The sequence below is a fragment of the Cuculus canorus genome, chromosome 1 (genome assembly GCF_017976375.1).
Source record: "Cuculus canorus isolate bCucCan1 chromosome 1, bCucCan1.pri, whole genome shotgun sequence".
Lineage (NCBI taxonomy): Eukaryota > Metazoa > Chordata > Aves > Cuculiformes > Cuculidae > Cuculus > Cuculus canorus.
The window spans coordinates 88,572,594-88,597,154 of record NC_071401.1 but is presented as its reverse complement, the minus strand read 5'-3'; the positions used below and the strand labels follow the sequence as shown (position 1 = coordinate 88,597,154).

Below are 24,561 nucleotides of genomic sequence, written 5' to 3'. Positions count from 1 at the left end.
AAAAGACAGCGCGGAAAGGAAAGGTGGTCAAGATGCCAAGTCCCTCAGCCTCATCCTGCCAGTGTCCCTTTGTCAGATTGCCCCTGCACAGAGACTGTCTGATCAGTTTCCATGCAGACCAATTATGTTGTTAGCTCCTGTGAAGGAGCAGCAGCACCAGGCGTGGGAGGAGAGTTGGACCACTGTCAGGACTGCTGTGGGTGCAATGCATTTCTCTTACATTTGAGGTAACAGCAAGCATCTCTTAGCATGGAGCCTCGGAGCCACCCCCTTTCCCTGCTAGCTGCCCCGGGGCTGCCAGGGCTCAATATGTTACCATGTGAAAAGCTGACTCACACAACTAAACACCATAAAATGCTACAATGCTGAAATTGGGATTTAATTGGTTTGGCATATTTCTGTGCTGCAGGGCTTGGTATTGGAAATGGAGTAATAGCAGTACATGGGGTGAGAAGAGAAAATAATATATTGTAAGAAAAAAGTGGATTAAGATAAAGGAATGATATTGACATAGTCATCTAATGTGAACACAAGGGCTCTCTCTTCTCTAAGCTATTAGGAGATAGACCCTTGACACCTCCTTTCTTGAGGGGAAGCAGTAGCCAGGGTAGGGAAAGGCAAGAAAAGCATTTATACAGCAATGGCTGTGAGGTGGTACACCAAGAGTGCTCATGCTTTTTCATTTCAACCTGAAAGAAACAAGTTGGGAGACCAATGTCCTTTCACAGCTCTTCCACCCCTTTCAGCCTCCTGATCTGATGAAGAGCCAGGTCTTGGTGCCTCTCTTTTGAAGAGTGGGGTTTCAGCAGCTGGGGTACCTCAAAGAGGGAGCAGCTCCCAACCTGCTGCACCCAGCCATGCCCACAGCTGCGTCTTCCAGTATTACGTGTCTGCTTGGACAACTGAGAAAACGATGCATAACTGGCCCCCTGCCAGCATGACTTCTGCTTCATTTGCATGCTGTGGTCATCTAAACCCAGAATGAAACACCCACTCTATAAACAGTCTTTCCTATCCATCCTGCACTCAGTGATGGCCAGTGAAGACTGTCAGATCAGTGTCCAGCCACTCAAAGATCCTGCTGGCAACTCTGTCCTTTGTCCATCATCACTTGTTCAAAGACCTTCTTACCAGTCAGCCATCCTACCAGCAGAGATACATTTGTTCCTCTTCATGAGGTGGCTCCCATCTCTTCCAATAAGATGCTGATGCTCAAATAGCCACAGCCATAGAAATCAAAACCCTGCTGCAGACACCTTCTTCCCATGAATCTTTCTAATAATTTCCTAATTTATATTCTTGACAAACACAGTATCTGGTAAGTACAATTTCAAGCATCAGTTCATGGAACAATATCCAGCTTTATTTTGAACAGCTTTTTCTGTATATCCACTCTCTCCAGACTTAGGAAAAGCAGCTAGGGCAGAAAGCATTAGAGGGATATTGGGTGGTGTACTTATACAGATACCTCATCTTATGCATCAAGAATGGTATTGATTAAACTGCATAAAACGAGGCTTAAATTGGTTGTCCAGGCTGCCAGCTGTAGCCTCTGTCACAGTACATCATCCTGAAAGCAAGACCTTTTTCTTTCAGCAAGGCATGACCTTGTGTATCTGAAACACACAAGAACAGTGAGAAAATGGAAATCCATAAATGGCCATAGATTTTTCTAGGAGGAGGGAAAAGCTCCATTGGGAGTTTGGAACTGCACATTAAACCTAGTTAAAAGCTACAAGCCCCTGGACTTACTCTACTGGGGTCTGCACAACTGCCATTACTCAAGCATCCCTGGCTGGGTGGATGATTCAGTATCATTGTTGACCTTATAGCAGCTTTCCAGTACATAAAACGGGGCCTACAAGATAGCTGGGAAGGGGTTCTTTCTCGGGGAGTGCAGTGATAGGATGAGGGGTAACAGTTTTCAGCAGAAAGAGGGCAGATTTAGATTAGCTATTAGGAAGAAATTTTTTACTGAGACAGGGTGCCCAGAGAAGTCACGGATGCCCCATTCCTGGGGGTGTTCGAGACCAGGCTGGATGAGACTTTGAGCAACCTGATCTAGTGGAAGGTTTTCTTGCCTGTAGCAGGGGGTTGGAACTGAATGATCTTTAAGGTCCCATCCAGTCCAATCATTCTTTGATTCTATGATTGTGTGCACCCAATCAGAGGATGTTACAGGAACATCGTGGTGAACCACAGAGACCATCAGACAGTGGAAGTTTGTATTTTAGGACAGCAGAATCAGTGGTGGCAAAGTTTCAAAGTTAGTACTTTTTACCTGGCAGAGGCTGAGCAGCCCCTTCACATGCTCAGCAGAGAAGGCAGATCATAATATCATAGTACCATAGTATCACAGTATTATAGTATAGTTAGAGTTGGAAGGGACCTTAAGGATCATCTAGTTCCAACCCCCCTGCCATCGTCAGGGACACCCCACTAAAGCAGGCTGCCCAAGGCCCCATCCAATCTGGCCTTGAACACCTCGAGGGATGGGGCAGCCACAACCTCCCATGGCAACCTGTGCCAGTGTCTCACCACTCTCATAGCGAAGAAATTGTTCCTAATGCCCAGTCTAAATCTGCTGCTCTCTGGTTTATACCCATTCCCCCTGGTCCTATCCCCATAAGCCTTTATGAATAGCCCCTCCTCAGCTTTCCTGTAGCCCCTTCAGGTACCGGAAGGTCGCTATAAGATCTCCTCTGAGCCTTCTCTTCTCCAGGCTGAACAGGCCCAAATCTCTCAGCCTGTCTTCGTAGGGAAGGTCCTCCAGCCATTTTGGAGTTTTAGAAAGCAAGCATCCTCTGTCAGCCCTGGGCAACTCAAGGGAGTGATCTTCATCAGCCAGGTGCAGTGAAACAAGAGCTGGGGATGGGATGTATTTCCTGCTTACAAGCATATGGATAAATTTTCCCTGAAATCTTATGCATGTTCTATTACTTTTCAAGAACTATTTTTAATGTTGTTGTGAACTTCACAACAGTCAAATTTCTTCCTAATTTGGAGCTGGCTCCGTCTCTTTGTCTGACCTTTCATCTGAGACAGGGAAAGATTGCAAACAGGGGCGATTGCAGAAGACACATCTGTTCAGCACAGCTCACACAGCTCACAAGATGTTATCATCTTCAAAGAATGAACAGTATCTGGAAAAAAAACCACTGTCTGAAAGAAAACATGCTGTCAGAGAAAGACAACATGCTATCAAGGGGACATTCTGTCTAACTTCAAAAAAATACAATTACTTAGATGAATCATAGAATCATAGAATGGTTTGAGTTGGAAGGGACCTTAAAGATCATCCAATTCCACCCCTCCTGCCATGGGCAGGGACACCTCCCACCAGATCAGGCTGCCCAAGGCCCCATCCAGCCTGGCCTTGAACACCTCCAGGGATGGGGCATCCACTGCTTCCCTGGGCAACCTGTGCCAGTGCCTCACCACTCTCACAGCAAGGAAATTCCTCCTTATGTCTAGTCTAAATGTGCCCCTCTCCAGTTTATACCCATTGCCCCTCGTCCTGTCACTAAAAGCCTTTGTGAACAGTCCCTCCCCAGCTTTCATGTAGCCCCTTCAGGTACTGGAAGGTTGCTTTAAGGCCTCCTTAGAGCCTTCTCTGAAGAACCCCAACTCTCTCAGCCTGTCCACATAGGGAAGGTGCTCCAGCCCTCCGATCATCTTTGTAGCCCTCGTCTGGACCTGTTCCAACAGCTCCATATCCTTCTTATGTTGAGGATTCCAGAACTGGACACAATACTCCAGGTGGGGTCTCACAAGAGAGGAACAGAGGGGCAGAATCACTTTGCTCGCCCTGCTGGCCATGGTGCTTTTGATGCAGCCCAGGATCCGGTTGGCCTTCTGGGCTGTGAGCGCACATTGGCGGCTCATGTCGAGTTTCCCATCAATCAGCACCCCCAAGTCCTCTCTGCAGGGCTGCTCTCAAGCATGTCATCCCCCATCCTGTATTGAAATTGGGGATTGCCCTGACCCAGGCGCAGAACCTTGCACTTGGCCTTGTTGAACCTCATGAGGTTCTCACAGCCCCACTTCTCCAGCCTGTCCAGGTCTCTCTGGATGACATCCCGTCCTTCCAGTGTGGCAACTGCACCACTCAGCTTGGTGTCATCTGCAAACTTGCTGAGGGTGCACTCAATCTTGCTGTCTATATCGTTGATGAAGATATTAAACAGCACCGCTCCCAGTACAGACCCCTGAGGGACACCACTTGAAACTTAACGGTACTTTAGCTTAAATAAAAAACATTCCACCTTTTGTCATGGTAACCTTTTCTTGCATGGCTTCACTGCGGGTGATGTTCCCCTCCTTCCAGGGCGCTTTGGTGCCTGTTCAGCGGGAGGCGCGCTCAGACCGCAGCAGCCCCCGGCGGCCGCAAGGGGGCGAAGGGAACCGCGGCCCCCACCCCCAACAGCGACTCTGCCCGCCGCCAGGGCCACCGCCGACCGCGAGGGGGCGCACCCCCACCATCCCCCGCCGCCGGCATCCTTGGGGCCGTGCGTCCCCGCGGCCTCCCGCTTTATGGCCGTTGCCCGTGGCAGGGGCTCTGTTGACTTCCGGCCACCGCGCCGCACCGCGCATGGGGCGCCCCACGGCCATGGCGCAGCCCGCCGAGGAGGACGAGCTGCCGGTGCCTGGTGAGTGGTGCTGGCGCCTTGTAGACCTGCCATGGTGGGCTGGGGAGGGGACCTTCATGGCGCTCCCTGCCCGCTTTTCCCTGTTTCAGTGGCGCCGGGCGCCATCCCCCGCCTGCCCTGCCCGCCTCGCCGGGGCACCGGCGCCTCCCGGCTCCCTCCGTGCCGGTGTCCTCCGGCGTCCGGGGAGAAGTACGTAACGCTGATGTGTCCTGGGCTGCATCGAAAGAAGCGTGGCCAGCGGGCGAGGGAGGTGATTCTGCCCCTCTCTTCCTCTCTCCTGAGACCTCATCTGGAGTATTGTGTCCAGTTCTGGAATCCTCAACATAAGAAAGATATGGAGCTGTTGGAACGGGTCCAGAGGAGGGCTACAAAGATGATGAGAGCGCTGGAGCCTGTCCCGTGCAAGGACAGGCTGAGGGAGTTGGGGCTGTTCAGCCTAGAGAAGAGAAGGCTCAGAGGAGTTCTTATAGCGACCTTCCAGTACCTGAAGGGGCTACGGGAAAGCTGGAGAGGGACTGTTCAGAATGGTTTATTAGGGACTTGGGGCAATAGGTATAAACTAGAGAGGGACAGATTTAGACTAGACATAAGGAAGAATTTCTTAACCATGAGAGTGGTGAGGCACTGGCACAGGTTGCCCAGGGAAGCTGTGGCTGCCTCATCCCTGGAGTTGTTCAAGGCCAGGTTGGATGGGGCCTTGGGCAACCTGGTCTGGTGGGAGGTGTCCCTGCCCATGGCAGGGGGTTGGAACTAGATGATCTTTAAGGTCCCTTCCAACCCTAACTATTCTATGATTCTATCATTCTTCTATGTCAAAGGGGCAGCCTTAGAATGCTTACTTAGCGAAGCACACTTTTTTCACATCCATGCATGAATGGGTGTCCCACCAAGTAGGCACACACCGATACATACTTAGCATACTTTTATTTTTAACCCCACAACTGGATTGTCCCTCCCTTATTTTGCCATTGGCTGGGTACTTTAAGGTTTACAGTCTATCTCATGCTTCTAATTAGCGTATCAAGTCTCCTGCCCTTGTTCGCATCCCCTACTATATCTCCTCAGTCACCCAGTCCCCTTGTCTAGACAACTCCTTCCATGTTTTGGTTTTTTAGAACTCTTTAGGCTTGCCTCAACTGCCATATTGGTTAGCACTGGTATTACCATGTGTTATACAAGGATAGCATCGTTCTGTGTTTTAACCTTTGACTGTAGGCGTAACTTAGGTGAGGCACAAAGTATTGTGTGTCTTTGCCTCTAGTTCTTATTGGACAAAACTCAGTACCTATGTTGCAAAACCAACATTTCTTTTCCTAGCAGTTTTCAGTTGTGAAATTATTGAGATACAAAGGGTGTTTGTGAATTAAATTGTCTAGGGTTTGTATATATTCACTTAAGATGCTGTGCGTATTTTCATCTTAATGCTTCTGAAAGAAAAAGTAACTAACCAGAGAGCTTCACTTTGGCATGAGTGCCAAAGAGATTGCTGTAAGCATGTAAGAAAGCTGGGGAGGGACTTTTACAAGGGCATGCAGTGATAGAACGAGGGGAAATGGCTTTAAATTGGAGGGGAGGTGAAGATTTAGATTAGACATTAGGAAGAAATTCTTCACGATGAGGATGATGAGGGTGGCGAGGCATTGGAATAGGTTGCCCAGGGAAGTTGTGGATGGCCCCATCCCTGGAAGTGTTCAAGGCCAGGCTGCATGGAACCTTGGTCAACCTGATCTAGTGGGAGGAGTCCCTGCCCATGGCAGGGGAGTTGGAACTGGGTGATCTTTAAGGTCCCTTCCAACCCAAACCATTTTGTGATTGTGTGTGTTCAAGTATGCACCATGGCTATCTAGCTGGTTGGATGAGTTGCACCCAGAGGGTAGCTCTTGATGGCTTGATGTCCGAATGGAGATCTGTGACAAGTGGTGTCCCTCATGGGTCCATACCGGGACCAGTGCTGTTTAGTATTTTCATTGATGAAATAGACAACGAGATCAAGTGCACCCTCAGCACATTTGCAGATGACACCAAGCTGAGTGATGCAGTTGTCAAGCCAGAAGGGCGGGATGTCATCCAGAGCAACTTGGACAAGCTCGATAAGTGGGCCTGTGTGTGAGCCTCATGAGCTTCAACAAGGCCAAGTGCAAGGTCCTGTGCTTGGATTGGGGCAATCTGTATTTTCAATACAGAATGGGGGATGATGTGATTGAGAGAGAGCAGCACTGCAGAGAAGGACTTGGGGGCACTGATGTGCGCTTGCAGCCCAGAAGGCCAACCGTATCCTGGGCTGCGTGGCCAGCAGGTTGAGAGAGGTGATTCTACCACTCTCATAGTGAAGAAATTCTTCCTAATGTCCAGTCTAAATCTGCCCCTCTCCAGGGGCAATACAGTATCCTCAGAACACAGTGTATCAGCGATAATACCTATTCTATTTGGAAATTCATGAAGGCTAAGAAGAAGAAGGACTAAAATGTGAACCTGAAAATGAAGTAGCCTTGGTGAAACAGTGTAGAAGAATGCTCTTTGGCCATTTTTTTAAAAAGAGGAAAAGATGGGAAACTAAAATGTGTGACTGAATTGATAGGAAGTTACTTTAAACATGTATGAAGCAAAATCTGTTATCACTAAAACTGATGTTATCTTTTTGTGTTTTAGAATCTGGTGCTATTTTTACATTCGGAAAAAGCAAATTTGCAGAAGATGTTCCTAGCAAATTCTGGTTCAAAAACGACAAGCCTGTACATATATCATGTGGGGATGAACATACTGCTATTGTTACAGGTCAGTATTGGAGTATATGATAAAAGGTTATATACACCTTGGAAAGTTATGATTCTTACTTGAATCCTCAGGTTATGTATCAAATGATGTGGAGAAGAGAGAGGACTGTTCTGTGGTAACTGTCACATGCCTTTGAACTTAGTGTGAGGTCACTGAGGGTTTTCACAAGACATGCCCAACAACTGAATCAATAATAACAGAATCAATAATAACAGAATATAATAACTGTGAGGGAATCAATAATAACAGAATATATCGCACTGGATTTAAAGTAACCATGACTTTGTTCAGCTTGAATGTTCCCAGTATTTAGTAGACTATTAAATATAGAGGCTTGTATCATGGAAGTAAACAGTATCTGTTGAATACAGTTAACAAGTTCACTAGGAATCTGCCTGAAACAGTAGATAAAATCGGATTTCTGAAATGAAGGTTTGAATGGCTGTTAACTGTCAACTGTAAATAATCCTTGAAAGAGCAACTCAAAAAATTTCAGAAAATCGTGCTAAAATAAAAAAGTAATTGCAAAAGCATTCAAAGAAGTTCAGATGCAATACAGTGAGTGGTATTTATATTCATTTTAATATATTATTAATTTGAAATGATGGAAGCAATACTTGTTGAAGAATTTGTTCAACTTATTTTATGTGGAAGGGACTGCTCTTTTGTTGATGAGCATGTGTGTTCATCATAGGTAATAAGACTTCATTGTTATCAAATGTATATGCATATTATCAGGGCTTCTTTTATTGGAACGCTTTCACTCCTTATCAATGCCCAAATGGTCATTGCTCATTAAATAATTTCTTGAGAGTTTCTTGCTACGTCCACAGCAAAGTTGAAGATGCTGTAATGAAGAATTCCAGGCATGATGAAAGACAAGTATAGATTTTATGGACTGCAGAACATCTTGAAGTGAAATTATACAATGAATTTTTTCAAGCCTAACTTCATAGAAGATGAATTATCTGTAGTATAGTTTATGTTTTGAACAAAACTCAACACTTTTTCTTGGATTGAAACATTTTTTTTTAAATTGCCTGTTGCATAAAATTAATTGGAATATGACCTGGGGCATTGTGAAATCTTTGAAATTTTTATTTTTTTTATATATCTTTTCATATGCCCACACACAGTTTGAAATAACACCAGTATAATTCTTAGTCTAGACTAGTCAGTCTCGATTGACTCCTTGAGTCCCCTTGGCATGTACCTGTGCCAGTACTATTACCCTAATCAGCAACAACCTCCGAATTCTCATGTTACTGTAACAGTAGCCACTCAGATAAAGCTTTTGAAGAAGTCAACTTGCATAGATTTGCGTGCAGCACCATTTCTGTGCTATCTCCCAATCTCCCTGTCCTTTTAATATATGCAGGATGTTTCAAAAATGTTTCAAAGTATCTCAGTAGCTGGCTGTTGCTGTTTTAGTGTGCTGATGTGTCAGCAGGGGAACTTACATATAATCACATCTTTATTTCCTCGAAGCTTTTGAGGAGAAGGAACTGCAGAAACACGATTACAAAATTTCTTTGGTATCAAAAGGTCTTTTGGGGTATTGTAAAGTAGAGGCAAAAGCGATCCACAATGAGCAAAGGTAGAGATACTTCATGTGTTGTACAAAAACTTGAACAAAGGAAACAGAAAATCTGTGTGCCTTATTTGTTCTTCATACCTGTGGATGCCTGCATGCACCTCACATTTCTGCTGTTAGATGGAGTTGGATGATACAGTGGACAACTCTTGGTGAATGTCACTGAACTGCAGCAACATCTGGAATAAAAGCTCCATAAGTGCATGCTGAAAATGAGTTTACCGAGAAAGATACAGACCTCGTTGGAAACCGGGAGCTTCTTGAACCTGGACCTGGAAGAGCTAGAAGACAAATGTTACTGAGGAAGGAAAACTATCTCAAGGAGGTGTGTGTTAATGCATGCTTCATTTTATTTTCGGTCTTTATTTACAGGTGACAAAATTTCTCCCTTCTATTTTTTTCCATGTCCTGGAAGAGGTAGTGGGACCTATGTACGTAAGGGACAGTGGAAACATAAGGTAGATTCAAATCTAATAGAAACATATCAGGTACACTAACACGTTTCGACAATCGTAAGTAAAACAATTGCCCAAACTGATAAAATATATGCCTTGAAATTGGGTTTGGCCAGGAGAAACAGCTACTTCTAACACTGAATCTTGACTGAATGCAAGAAGAGAAAATGTACGGGAACTAATATTTAGCATTCAAACAAAATAGTCAGAAATTTTCAATTACTTCTTTCATCTATTCCAACATCAATATTCCCATATTAACTTTTAGGAAGAAAAGTATAGAATAAATATAAAATGCGCTTCTTTAGCTTTCTAGGTCAGGAGATAGTGTCCAAATTTTTATTTACATATTGTGGCTGTATGTTGGAATAGAAAGGACCAGTCATGGTTGCTTGCTGATTTTGGGTTGGCTTGCTGAGCTGTTTAGAGAAACATTTCCTCCTCTAGTTTTGGAGGTTGGGATTGAATATGTCTTTCTTTATTCATTTGTTTTCTACATCTAGCACAGCCTTCATTAAAATGCTCAAGCAGGAATTTTTTTAAGAGCTTGTCTTTTTTATTTCTTTCATGCAGTCATGAGCAGTATATCTTCCAACATCACTTCTAGTGTGTTTAATAATGTTTCTTGCCCCATTTCTGTGGGTTTTGGCCCAAGAATACTGACAGTCCACTGTCTGCATCTTTTATCGCTGCAGACTTTGGAGAGCAATTTATTCATCCTGTTGGGAGCTGGTGTGACGTGACATTACACATGTTTTTAAGAATCTCCTCCTAATACCTTTCTTATTTTTTCTACAGAACTGTTGAACTTAAGAGCTGTCTTATTGTTCATTTGCCTTGATTGGAGTATCGTAGGCAGCTTGCCCACACTTGATCAAAGACACTGATCCTGTTCACAAGGGGGGAAAATGGTGATGGTGGAAGACACATATTCTGAACTCGGAGCTCTGGAGAGAATTGGAGGTCCCAGTGCAATTCAGTAGAAGGAGAGAAAGAAGTATCAAGTGTAAAAATAGGAGTGAAAAGAGGTGCATATGGAATGACAAGATAGTATGCTCATAATTTTGAGTTTTGTAAGGCATTAAACATTCAGCGATTTAGACCAAAGAGGCCTTGGAATCTCTCCGGGTCTTTAGACACCAGATTCCTTCTATTCTTTATGCCAGCCAGCAGGCCATCAGAATTTGGCACAGTATCTTTTGCATCAGATGCATGGGGAAAATGAGAAAGATAGTACACATTTGTATTTATCTTTGTTATGTGTAGGAGCAAGCAACATACTGTGCTGTTTTTGTTTGTGTGATGCTAAATGTCCTAAGCATGACTGTTCTTATTGCTCAATAAAGCTTTTATTTTGAGAATATTGTGACTTGCCTAACAAAACTGATGTCATCCCTGTTTTCGAAATGTATTTGAATTGTATATGACTTTTCAATGAACTGTTAACATAGTTTATTCACCAAATAGCACAAATAAATGCAAAAAATCATGGTGCCTGGCATATGATGCTTTGTCCAAAATATTACCTTTTATGGTTTCTTCAGATATAGCTTTTCACTAGCATCTTCTAATAAATGTGCAAAGTCTGTACATTGTCTCCTCTTTTTGTTTCCCTTCTGCATAAATGTAATTTAGGAAGCAAGGGGAGGGGGAATATGTGAAACATACCTTTAAACATAGGTGACTGGAATACTTGGCTGCCTGCTGTTATCATTAATCATGTTAAGAATTTCAGCTGGTATATCCCAGCTGCTGAATGGATGTCTTAAGTAGCGCTTCATGAACCAGGGAAGCACATGATGAATGTGTTTCCCAGGAATGACAATGATAGCAGCTACTTATATGAGAGAAGTGGTGGTTAGAGACACTTTCTTCCTGAAGTCTCTCAGAATCCCCTGTTGCTAAAGATGTAAGCATCTTGTGGCTTCCCTAAGAACCCTGAATTAATCCTGTTGATAAGCCAATGCGTACATACTTGGAGAAATACTCCTGTCTTGTATCAGGATGAATGTGGAGGCTGGTGTGGAAGTATGTTTTCATCACCAACAAAGTCCTGGTAGTTCCTATCTTGTTGCTTCCTTTCTGCTGCCCAAAGTCATAATTGTACTCTGCTGGACCTGTTTTCTGCCAGCCATTCCAGATGGCAGAATGCCACATTCTATGTATGTCTGCACTGAAGTGGAAGCAAAAATACAACAGCAATCTGATTTTGCAAAGTTTTGAAATATGATCCTTGCCTAGTTGTCTGCTGTTGAATTAGTTCTCCCTTCCATGCATCTGCGGTGATGACTCAAGATATTTCAGTATGCAATTATAAAAATGGGGCCTTTTGCATACAAAATTCTGTCATGTTTCCTGCCCAGCTTAGATTGCATCATGTCTGTTCCAAAGCCTGATTTGCTATTACCAACCCAGAAATATTGCGTTACAAACATTTGTTTAGGTTCCTCTGTAGCGCCTATTAGTTTCCATTCACTTTCTGAATTACCTGCTTCCCAGTTTTCTTATTTTGTCTTACACTGCTAAGTGTTGGGCGCCTGAAATTACAGAAAACTGTCACTCAGTTGTAACAAAATGTGAAACATTCTTCTTCTGTATTAAGCTCTTTGACTTACAAAGCAGTGCCTGAGAATTTAAAGACTGGTATAAGAAACAGCAGATTATAGGATGAAAAGCATGACCTGTTGGAATTTTGAATGTGTAAAAAAGAATGTACTTAAATGGAATTATGGCAGCTTGGCATCATACTTCCACAGGATTAAGACTGGCTTATAAAGGAAGTTAAAAAGTATAAACCAAGGATGCACGTACCAATACAGGATGCCATTTACTAATAAGAATTCTTTCTGTTAAAGAATATTTTGCTCTCAGTGACAGACGGCTCTGCACATGTTTTGTCATGATTGCATTATCAAAATCAGGATGGTGATGTAAATACTATTGGTAAAACTCCATGAGTGTAGAGTTGACCTTAGACTTCCAACTTTCTTAGAAAGACATAATATTGGCACATAGGCCCATGTTGCAAAAACTGTCAATTCTAACAATTTGATTGGGACTTTAGATACTAGTTATTGTTAATTAGTGATGGTTTGGTTTTTTTAACTATGTGGTTATATTTAAGAAATTAAACGTTTGGTTTCTTTTAACAGAGTAAGTATTTTTGTTATATTTTAAACAATTCAATATCGTAAGTCAGAGTGTCTGTAAATCACATTCAGAACCTTCACTGGGAACCTACACTACTGAAGTACAAGCAGCCATAATATTTTGGCATTATTATGTGAAATTGTTGTTATGCATTGTGATCATGTGATAACTGTTGATGATAGGTTGACAAAAGTTATTTATGTGACAGCCTTGTGATGGAGTCTAACTCACACAACACCACAGACCTTCATCAAAAGTAAACAAACTCCTTTTAAGAGTTGTAAAAAGGTGGGGTTTTTTTGACAAATCAGTTTCTGTGGTTTTACAAAGATTTCTGTTGGAGTAAGGTCTTATCTTTGGGTATGAAATTCATGGCTTTACAAAAGGTAATAGTTTAAAAAAATGAAATTAAGTGAAATTAATTCATTGTAAAGTATAGCCAGTAGTCAGTTTTGGCTGTCTAATTTGCATGCCTGGTGACAAAAGTTTCAACTGTTCATATACCATAGTCTTAAAAAAGCTTATTGGTTTTATTTGGAATTACAATTCATTGTTAGTAACAGTCAAATCTGCAAGTTCATTGATGTGTCATGCCGCTTTTTGAAATATGAATCTAGCATTGCTCCTGTTTGGAATCTGATGTTTGCATTTACGTTTACAAAAATCCCTGACTGCAGGGTGGTTTTATGCATTCCTTCTTTATATGCAGAGTACCAAATTAATACAGATTGTGAACATATTTGAAAATTTATCAGAAACTATGTTCTGTAGAAGTGCAAATTTGTAAATAATTCTAAGAGAAGACCTTTAGCAGTAAAAGAAATAGCTCCCCTAGACAGTAAGCTAAGCTGAATATTAAAAATTCTTGTTTGTATTAATTACATAGCGGCATTATTCATTCCCATCTTTGGGTTAATAGGATGCTCAGTTAAATTTACTGTTGTTTTATAAGTAGGCCTATAGATACTGTGGTTTCTGAGCTGCAGGGTCTGTCAAAGTGTACATTTTATTTGCTGAAGAGCACTTTATCTGTGCTGTAGCTAAAGGAGAAGATGTTTGTTCTGCTTTTTGTCCCTTCTGGCTGGGGATTTCTTACTTAAACAATGCAATTACTAATTAGTGTTTACACTTAAGTATTGAATTGCCTAATCTTAAACCTTGCATTAAAAATGAAGTAATAAATAGCATAGTGTGTGACTGACGATGTTGTTTGGAATGAGGTATTCAAACACTTGTATGGATTCTGTCTGATTTTTTTTTCAGGAAATGGTAAACTGTACGTGTTTGGCAGTAACAACTGGGGCCAGTTAGGACTAGGATCAAAGAACACGGTCAGCAAACCAACATGTGTTAAAGGTTTGTTTGATTTTTCTTTTGCCTTTTTTAAAAGTGACCCTTGTGGAAAGGTACTTTAAAAGATGCAGTTCCAAAATAAGTGATTTCGCTTTCATTACTCATCATATGTAGCATATTACTGCACAAGCTCATAAAGATAGCTTAAAAGGATCCCCAACTGATTCTCCGTCAGTGCCAGATTCTGTGTGCTTTTGCATATGAAGATTACTTCAAATATATAGAATCCTGTTCTTTTGAAGGCTCTCATTTTCTGTAGTATTTGCCTTTTCTGACAAACCACATCTTCATTGTGACCACAAAGACATTGATCAGATGCTTGGTCTCTGCAGTGTTGTCTGTGCCTTAGAAATCAGTTCCAACAGCACTGTGTAATCTTAGTATCGCTTTTTTCTTAGCACCTTTATAAATGAAAAAAATCTATCATGGACTTTCTACAAGGACTGCTGCATTTTTTATCAAGTACAGGAAGTGCCTGAGGAGGCATAAATGTTAATATATTTGTATGAAGCAGTAAAATAAATGCCTGTATTCTTTTGTGTGTTGTAGAATGTTTTCATTGCACTGTTACCTTCTTGATCTTTCCTAGAGTTTAATCTTGTCGAACAAAACTAAGTCAATACTTTTTCACTGTCCCCTTACTTATGTCAAGTCAGATCTATCCCATTAACACATATATTTTTGCCATTAAATGTTTATCCTTGTCTTTTCTGCCACAGATCAATCTGTTAGCTTACTGTTAAAAACAAATTACCCTGCGTGTTCAAACTCCTATCTTCCTAATGTAGTTTATTCTACTGTCCTTTATCTGCTCCTCTCTCTGTTTCACTTCAGAGAGAGAATGCAGCTACTCTCAGGTTCCCATCTTCTGTCAGCCATGTGAGAGAATGAATCTTACCTTGGCTTAAATGGATTGCTTGTCAAGTTTTGTTTTTACTGTCAAATTGCAGTGGAGAATAAAAGATGAAGAGCAATTCAGACCAGACCTGGCATCTATTGAAAAGAGTCACAAGGGGGATATCTTTCTTTGAGCAGTTGGCAGTAGGAGAAAGTCCTGGAGCTTTTCTCATTACCTTTCAGTCCTCCCCATGCTTTGGGAATGGGGTTGCAGGAACACATCTCAGTTTCTCCGTGGGGACAAATGGTTGTGGCTGCATGTTTTCTGAGAAAATATCTCCTAATACTTGACTAGAGACTAATGAAATCACATATGAAAAATTGCCAGCAACATTCTAAATATTTCATGACTCATCAAATATAATTGATTAGCTGAACTGTGGGGAAGGTTAGGGAGCACAGGCTTCTGAAGAGCTGATTAAGATAATCTCTGAAGTTGGAGGCCAAGTTATCGGATATAAAGCAGCAAATAAAGGTTGTATGAAGAAGTCAACATTGGAAGTGTTATGGTTTCAGTCTGGTGGCGGAGGTACATATCAGACAGGATAAGCAGGAACCTGCATTTGGACAATTTATGTTAATGTTTGTGTGATAGATCCGAGACAGTTCATGCTTAAGTAGATAGATTTATTTGGTGACTTGGTAGAAGGTAGAAGAGACTATAATATGAATGTTACAGAGCTTGTAAAAATTGAATTTGGAAGGACTGAAGAAAAGTTTGTGAAAGAGATGATGGTTATTGGCTTTGTCATGGACTAGCACAGCGGAGAAGCAATTAAAAATAGATTATGTAAAAATAATGCTGTTTTAAGAGCAGTGTATGGGGCATATGAACATGGCTGAGAGTAGATAAATTGTTGGCAACATTCAGTAATTGGAGAGAAGATGGAAAAGTCAGAGGGATTTTTTTTTTGCTCTGTTTTTGGAGTGCACTTGCCGTGGATAAGAAGGCATCTCTGCATTCTCTCTTTCCCACCAAAATAACTCTTGACTCCTTTCACATAAATTCTTAGACTTTCAGAGTGACCAGACTGCAGAGAAGTACATACAATGGGTGGGTGATAATTGAGCTGAAATTGAGACAGGATGGTATATGCAAAATCTATTATTTTAGGCACTAGCCCAAATAGGACTGTCCTTAGCAATTGAGTTTAGAGATTAATAGGTGTGTAGAGCAAAAAATCTGGCAAAACCAGTAGCTGTGCATAACAAAGGAAGATAAGGATGATAAGACAGAAGAACAGTATGATTTTAACGATTTAAGATAGTGGGAAAAGCATTAGAGTGAGTTAAGAATAGTACTGTTAATGAAAACTGAGCACAGCACTAAGCTTGCATTTTGTCCTGCAGCTTGATGAATTATTTGAGGAATATCCCATAAATAGTAAATTCTGGGGAATGTGGCATTGGCACCTGAGTGTCAGTTAGAAGTTTTTAAGGCCTCTATCTGTTTTACTGTCTCGGGGGAATACTGATATAGTAAGTCATGTGCTAGGCTCAAATGTGCAGTGCATCTTGTAATCGTTCTGTTGGTAAAAATAAGAAAAAAAATCAGAGCTCCCTCTACAGCATAAAATATTTTGTTGTTGAAACAGCTATCAGATTGTTTATAACTTTCCCCCCTCCCTTTGGCTTTAATTCATAGCTTTAAAACCAGAAAAAACAAAACTTGCTGTTTGTGGAAGAAACCACACTTTAGTTTACACAGGTATGTAATCTATATTATATACATGTTAAAGATAGATATCTTCCTTTGCTTTCATGCAAAATTACATTAGGAACCACAGGAGTGTTAAGGAAGAAAAAATAAAGGAGAATAAGATTGTTAAAATTTGGGGTTTTTATATCCAGTTCTCTGAATACTTGATTTATTCTGAGCCAATGCATTTATAAAGTAATGTCATACAGGAGTTTGCTAGCCATAGAAAGATGAAAAAAATTACTTGTTGGAATTTGAGGTGTGCTTAACAATTATCAATAATTCATTCAAGCCCTTTAAAGGTATATAGTTATTTTTTACATATCTGTACTCAAATTAACCTTTGACAAGTAATTTATATTAGTGAGAATTATATGTTTGAGTTAATATAATAGTACTGAATGTTTTCGAGTCTTAACATTTCATTGCATTTTGGTTAGACTAGGTAGCCTGCTATTTCAGTGACAAGTTGCATTATTAAGTTATAAATAAATATAAATGTAAACTAAAAAAAAAATTTAGCGAGACAATATACAGGGAATTGATGCAAATTCTTGTCATGCATCTAAAATTTATGTAATGGAATAGCCATCTTTGTAGTTGCAATCCTTTAGTTTGCAGAAATGTTATAAAGATGGTTGTTTGATTATTAGGAGGTTTATATGTGTGGAAACGCTGAGCACTGTAAATAAGACTGTTAGAATAATATAGTGCATTTTAATAACAGTTGAGTATGCAAGAATGCAGAGGGTAAATATTAGTCACTTTCTAGCGTACACACTGTCTTGATAATTTGTGGCCACTTATATAGCAAGGATCATTTATAAGTTAGATGTCAGATGCTTATCACATTTCTCTCTGGATTTGTGTTATTAATGGGCCTTATATTTTTCATCATAGATGAACACTTTAGATTTGAAACAAACTAAAATTAAAAACATGAATCTTAAATTTCTCTTAAGCTGAAAGTATAAATCAGCTTTAACTTAAATTTTAAGATTTAAACCAATATAAAGATCTAGTTAATTAAATACAAAGTGATTTAAATATTAAAATGAGTAAAATATTTCTAGTACAAAGCTAAGCAAGAGTGTATTTCATTCACAATACTTGAAAAACATCAAGTTATGCATTTCTTTAATTTACTTACTAATACAACTTCAGTTTTCTTGGCTCTGACATCATTCACCATTTTCTTCCTCCTTCACTTTAATTTATACATTATTTGACAAAGGAGCTTCTTCTGGCCACCAGAGCTATTTGTAGTCATTTTCTCAGAACTCTTGCAGATCTTCAAATTATATATACATTTTAAATCATTCTCTAGAATGGTGGGGAATGCAGTTGGTCTAAGTATGTGTAAGGCCTTTAGAAATTTCTCAGCCAAGTGTATGGAGGAAAGCCTCCTTGCTAGCTACAGCAGAAACTGCTTATGTCAACTCGAGGATATTTCAGGGCAGTAGACCCCAACTTTTCTGTGATGTTTTTTTGTTGAAAATTAAATTGCCTTCTGCAGTTTCTCTGACTTTTTATGACGAGAAAATGATCACTGATGAGAATGTCTTCATTCTGTGTGTTACTTGTGCTTTTCTGTATGCAGAAAAAGGAAATGTATATGCTGCTGGAGGTAACAGTGAAGGTCAGTTGGGATTAGGTGACACAGAGGAAAGGACCACATTTCATTTAATTAGTTTTTTTACCAGCCAGCACAAGATCAAACAGCTAGCAGCTGGATCATATACCTCAGCAGCTGTAACTGGTAAGAGTAACTGTTAATAAGATTTATTTATGTGTGTCTAGCCTGGTGTTCCATTTATTGCATTTATTCCATCGTTCTGTCTGCATATGTGCATGTATTTTCTATGCCTCCCTGTCTTCTTTCCCTAGTAGCGGTAGCCATTTTTTGATAGCCAATTGGCTATTTCAGCACAAGCTGGTAAGGGATGGCAGTCTCATTAACTTCCTACAATTTTGTGAAAGTAAACCTTTTCCATGAGCGATGGGAGCTCAACCTGTACTAGTTTAGTAGGAATCCTTACAGAGGAGGGATAGCATGACTATCCTTAAAATGGGAAAAATCTTCAGTTCATTTCCAGGGAAGCCAGCTACAAAACACGAACCACATGAAAACTAAGTTTCTCTAATTCCTCTTCTTACTGCAGCTATTTTGGTCTATTGGTACAGGCTACACAGCTGTGTCATTACTAATTCTGAGAGAGGTCTAACCTGTGACCTGTTTCTCCAATGGCAAAATGGAACTAGATGATCTTTGGGATCCCTTCCAACCCAAACTATTCTATGATTCTATGATTCATTACCTTATAATGTAATTTCTCAAGTTTTGCTATAAAGCAGGGGTTCCTGTGCATATTTAGGAAAAGTTATTGAGACTGTCATTTCACGGTGTGAGGGAGTGCAGAAGAGTGTTTGAGAGAGATACTGCCCCGCTCATTTGGTTTGTATTTTTTTTGTGACAACTGCTAATATTCTCGTGAGATTTGTAAGTTAACTTTGAATTATTTTAGGTCTCCTACAGCATCTCAGTAGCACTGGATTTGTTTCTAATCGCAACTTATTCCTACCAGTAAAAAACACACAGGGAGACAACCTCACCTCTTCTGAAATATCTAGATGTTTTTCATGTTGTTTGCTACCTATTTTGGGTTTTGATTTTTTGGTTTGTTTTTTTTTTTAACTGCTGCCATTGGTCTTTGAGTCAACAAAGGCTACTCTTAATAAACCTGGAACAGCTATTGTGGTAGTTTAAGGAAAACAAAATGAAGCTGGGCAATATAATCACCTGTGAAGAGAACTGAAAGATAAGGCAAGAATAAGTGGGATGTGTACCAAAGTCAGAGCAAAGAAGACGTTTGGTAGAATGAGGAAGTGGTGGCTTGCTACTAAAATGAGAAGACACATGCCTTAAATTCACCATAATATTTTTATACTTAACTCTAGCAACTGGATTGTCTTATACACTTGATCTTCCTATTTTTTAAGGACTTTTCCTGTTGCTGTTTTGAAACTAACATCAGTTGATGACTGAGTGTTGTGTGTCACTTTTGAAAAGCTTTAGGAATACCTTCTTACTTCAGACTGTTTTGTTTTATTTTATTGTGCTAGATACCATATTATGTCCATGAGATTATAACATTTAGTAGTAACACACAGAATTTATGAAGTACTTTTAAATGGGTAGATTAACTTTTATTAGTTTGGGGTTTAAAAATGTTAACTAACTGTGTTTTAATTTTAGAGGATGGGCAGCTTTTTGTGTGGGGTGACAATTCGGAAGGTCAAATCGGCCTGGCCGATGAAGCCTGTGTCAGTGTCCCTTGTCAAGTGGATGTTGGAAAACCTGTTTCTTATGTATCCTGTGGATATTACCACTCTGCCTTGATAACAGGTAAGAGAATGGGAATAGCAGTTAGTGGAGACAGGTCAGTGGTTCTCAAATATCTGTCTTTGTTAAGGTAGCTGATGAGGCATTCTTTACTTTTGAAACTAGATATTCCATAGTTGTTGAAAGCTGCCATATGGCAGAAAGCCATCTATGTGGTTTTGTATCACATTGGGAGATATTACCACAGACAGGTTCTCTAAAATGTCATCTTAATTGACTTCTTTGGGAAAGTTGTATATAATGTACAATAATTGTATATCATTGTTGCATTAACAGTACTGTGAGAAAAAACTGCAGTTAATTTTCTGCATTTGCACGTTGTTGTAGAATGAATGACTATCTTGCCACACTTTATTTCCACCAAAGTTATGAAAAATGTTGTGGATTAATGTTATGGTTTCAATAATCTAACTTTTCTTGAGAATCTTCATTTTTTTGTGATGATCTAATAAGCATCTTCATCTTCTTCTTCTCTGGAAATATAGATATTAAATGGACTTACTATGTTTTGAAGAAAAAATAATCTCATTTCCTAGCAGTGCAAGATTGTTGTTAAAGTTTGGTGTTATGTCTTGAATTTTAAGTTTTGAAGTCAGTTAAACAGGCAGTATGTGATATGAGGAGGAGCATATGCTACAGGGAGGTGGTGTCGGATCTCCAAACCAACCCACCTTTCCCTTGCTTTCCACCACTCTTTTTCCACCTCTCTGTTGGTTTCCAAAGTGATGATGTCATTCATTTTTTGATAACGCCAATATAGTTGAATTTATCAGTCAGCACTGATGGTTTTATATATGAGCAGCCATGAATTCTTCTCAGCCATATAGATTTACTTTATTAAGCTGTACAGTTTATTCCCCTCAGAGTAATTAAAGATTTCAAAGGATCAATAGTTTTGATTGTAAAGCTGTTAAGGAGTACCCAGGAGCTATTCCATCAGATTTTTTTTCTCAAGTTACTTGATAAATGTTATTTTTCCACATGCAATATCTATATAGCTCTCTAAGAATATGCTATCAACAGAACGAGAGTTTCCTATGATGGACAAATGCTAATTAGGTGTTATGCTGGTAGTATGCATATTTCGTTACAGATTTTTTATTACAGTAAATGAATGAAATGTCTGTGACTGAGCAGGAGCTCAGCACCCGTTAGGAGTGTACAGCTTCCTGAACTCAAAATAGATGGGAAACGAACAAGATCCTTGATGATATGGTTAGAAGGTGTGTGTTGCTGCCTTAGAGCCAAGAGCTGAAGCTCTGACAAGATTGCCATGGAATGTGACAAAAGCTCTCCTTAGAAGAAGGGTTGAGGACAAACATCTAAGAGCCAGGAGAGAACAGTGTGTGCTGGGTGCTCTAAGGAAGTGGAAACTTTTAATGGAGGGGGGGTGAGAAAAAAAGATTAGGGTAGCAGCTGGGTAAGAGAAATAGAAAGTATTAAAATATTAATAAGAAGATGAACTGAGTGTCACCCGTGAAAATGGGAAGTTGTTGAACTCGTTACTGTTTAAACAGGCCTGGGTCTGAGATGAGAAACCTTAATTTTCAGCCTGAGTGTTTGTAAACCCTGCACAAATTGGGATTTAGTCTGTCTCCTGAAACTACTGGCACTTGTATGGCTTCTTTCCAGGTGAAAGCAGTAATATTTTTTTATTATTTCCCTAAGGGCCCTTGCTGACAGTTTTATTTGAGTGACACTTCAGCTACCACAGAAATGTAATGTTGGACATACACATACTTTTACTAAATAGATTTTCAATTGCGCTAGTGTCAGTGTGTATCCAGACAGTGTTTAAAAACAAAGTCTATGCATTTAATCTAAGCATGCCATAGTCACACATTATTTTAGCTATGGAGTTAGCCATTAAATTATGAATTTGGAAGTTCTGCAAGCTGAGTCTGAGTAAAAATGTAGTTGCCTTATTTTTCTTACAGCCTAGTTAGGAAGGAAGTCCAGGCACTATGTTGTTAAAAGATTTTACTTAAAAAAAAAAGGTGATTCTTTTAGTATTATTGGGATTCTTATTTTACTTACGGAAAACACTTGCCTGTAGGATTTGCTAAACTAGCTCAGGATAGTGGTTCGCATCCTCAATATTCTGCCTCTGAGGGGTGGTAGGACATAGCAAGCTAGGTAATTGTGGAGTATTTTGAATATTCCTGTTACAGAGATAGGTATGTGTGTACCCAGATTGGCAGTTAGTGATTGAATTATGCCTTGAAGTATGTTCAAAAGTTTGCCTACCACAGGGAGTTTTCGTGTATTTTTATTGCATGTTTTTATCTTGTATATTAGAATTTAAGGTGATTAGTGTCATTTTTAATATATACTTTTGGAGGAAAAAAAAAGAAAAAAAACCCAAAAGTGGTTCTGTATTTCCAGAAATGAAATTTAAACTGTTCAAGTGAGTGTATATCAATGTTGATTCCCTCACATCAATAAATTATACTAGAGGAATATTTTTAGATTGTAGTTGCTGTTACTATAGAAGAAATGGGAGAAACATTGTTAATAAAAAGATTTCAACACCTGTATCTTATCAGTTATTAGAATGCTATAGAATTACTACATTTTGACTTTTTAAAAATTACTTGTACATATAAAAGCATCAAATGATATACTGTCTTTAATAATAAAAGATAATTGCAGGAAGTGGGACTTAATACATGTTGCTAAGCTGAACTGATGAGCCTGGTACCATGTGATTCCCTTTCTTAATATACTTGTGTTTGACATAAGTTCTATACTGGCTAAGCCAACTGTTAGGATCACAGGCATACCTGGGTTAAAACTGAAAGGTGTTTAAAGACAATACTAGAATACATAGTGTGGTCACAGAGTGCCCTCTCCAGGGCAGGATGTTCATTAATAAGAGAATATTGAGAAAAAAGGTGATGAAGTATGGCTTCAGGCTTTTTTTTTTTTTTTCTTTTAAAGCAAAGTTTTTATAAAACCAGCTGTTTCAAAGCAATAAAAGATTTTTAGTAGGCATTTGTCTTTAAATTGTTTAACTACCTTAAAGCCAAGTGCAATGTCAATGAGAAGTAGAGTGGAATCTTCATGCAAAGGTTTAGTAGATAAATGCATGTTTTATTTAAATTGTACAGCAATCAGTCTTCTGAGTTTGTAGTTCAGTTCTACAACCCTGCCCTCACTCCCAAAGTTTCTCAAATCTGGTAGTTCCAAAAAGATTTGTCACCTTTCTCACTTTTGCTTTTTAGAATGCCTTCTTAGCAGACGATAATGCAACTACTAAACATATCAGTGATTCTACCATGCGTACGTTGGCCCCACTGATTCCAAAAGTAGTTGTAGAATAGAAGAACAAAATATATGCTGAATTATTTTTAATAATAACCACTTCTGAAATTTAGACTAGGCACAAGTGCAGGCTAGCTCATTTCCATATGCAAATTAGGAAGCTGGCCTGGTTACTCACTTCATGCTTGCAACATGGTTGTTTGGTCCCTTTTCCTCTTAACTTTGCATTCTTCAAAGAGGATCACTGTATAGAAGATTTTAGTTTATAGTTTCCAGCTCTCTTTCGGAGCTTTTCCCAGTATCTGTTTCCTTTCCTTTCTTTTTGTAGACTTGGGACATTAGGTCCCACAAAGCAACAGAGGAAGAAAGAGCTGAAAGTGTAGCAATGATTTTGAGTCCATATACGAAGCTTTACTTGACTAGTAAACCATGCTCACTCAAGAGGGGACAATTTTTCAGAAAGTATTAAGCTTGGCAAGCAAATATAGCTCATTTGTCCACTGAAGGAGATGTAGAGCAGGAAAAGCCAGTGCACACTGCTCTGGTGTCTACAGCAGAATTACATTTGTGGAGCCAGAAAGGAACTGAATATATTAGACTATTCTGGTGTTTCTCCTCCCTTAGCTGTGATGACAGGCAAGTGCAAGATTGATTCTTACTGAGAAGATGTCTTTTCATAGAGAACTCTGTGGGTTCCTTGAATTCCCCTTTTTAATGTGCTTTGACATTATTTTTAAGGACCAGTTTTGAAGATCATCCATTCCACAAACACTTCCATGCTCAGAATTTCAGTCCTTAAGGTGTTTTCAACCAACTAGGTCTTGAATAAATACCTCTCTTTTTAAAATTAATTATTTATTTAAGGGGACATAAAGGGATCCAATTCTTTCATCTACTGCTTTCATTTGCCACCAGCCAGGTCTTATATCTTTTGTCATCTGCAGTATGGACATTTGCCTTTAAGGGGGAAAAATAGTTTTACATTTGCTTGCCCAATTCCTTTTCACGCTCCTGTGACCTCATGTTTAGTGATACAGAAAATGTACCACACTAGGAAAAGTTCAACATGTAAGAATGTGACTCATATGAGAGGAGAAAGTGAAATAACCAGGTTATATTTTGAACAGAATGTCCTTAAAATGTGAATGCACTGCAGACATACTTTCCTCAAAATTTATCTTAATCTGACTTGGTTCTTTTTATGCTTGATAGCTGTCCTTCATAGTCTTTGGACTACTATTTGCCTTTAAGGGATGTGTAATGTATTCAAAAATTGCTTTAAGAAATGGGTTTATCTTTGTTAGCTGGATTATTAGGTTGAA

At 39.7% G+C, this 24,561-nt stretch overlaps 1 protein-coding gene across 3 annotated transcripts in view; it reads left to right on the top strand.

Moving 5' to 3' along the window:
- The first annotated feature begins 4,498 nt into the window (after nt 1-4,498).
- Nucleotides 4,499-24,561, top strand: part of RPGR (retinitis pigmentosa GTPase regulator) — a 46,883-nt gene continuing 26,820 nt past the window's right edge. Inside the window, exons 1-6 of one of the 3 annotated variants that reach the window (XM_054081613.1) lie at nt 4,499-4,649; nt 7,299-7,424; nt 13,887-13,979; nt 16,519-16,581; nt 18,173-18,331; nt 19,829-19,978. In XM_054081613.1, coding sequence (XP_053937588.1) covers nt 4,592-4,649; nt 7,299-7,424; nt 13,887-13,979; nt 16,519-16,581; nt 18,173-18,331; nt 19,829-19,978 — 649 coding nt within the window. In that variant the 5' untranslated portion in view covers nt 4,499-4,591. The remainder of the gene's footprint in view (nt 4,650-7,298; nt 7,425-13,886; nt 13,980-16,518; nt 16,582-18,172; nt 18,332-19,828; nt 19,979-24,561) is intronic. The other 2 variants (XM_054081622.1, XM_054081633.1) reach the window with 2 other exon arrangements.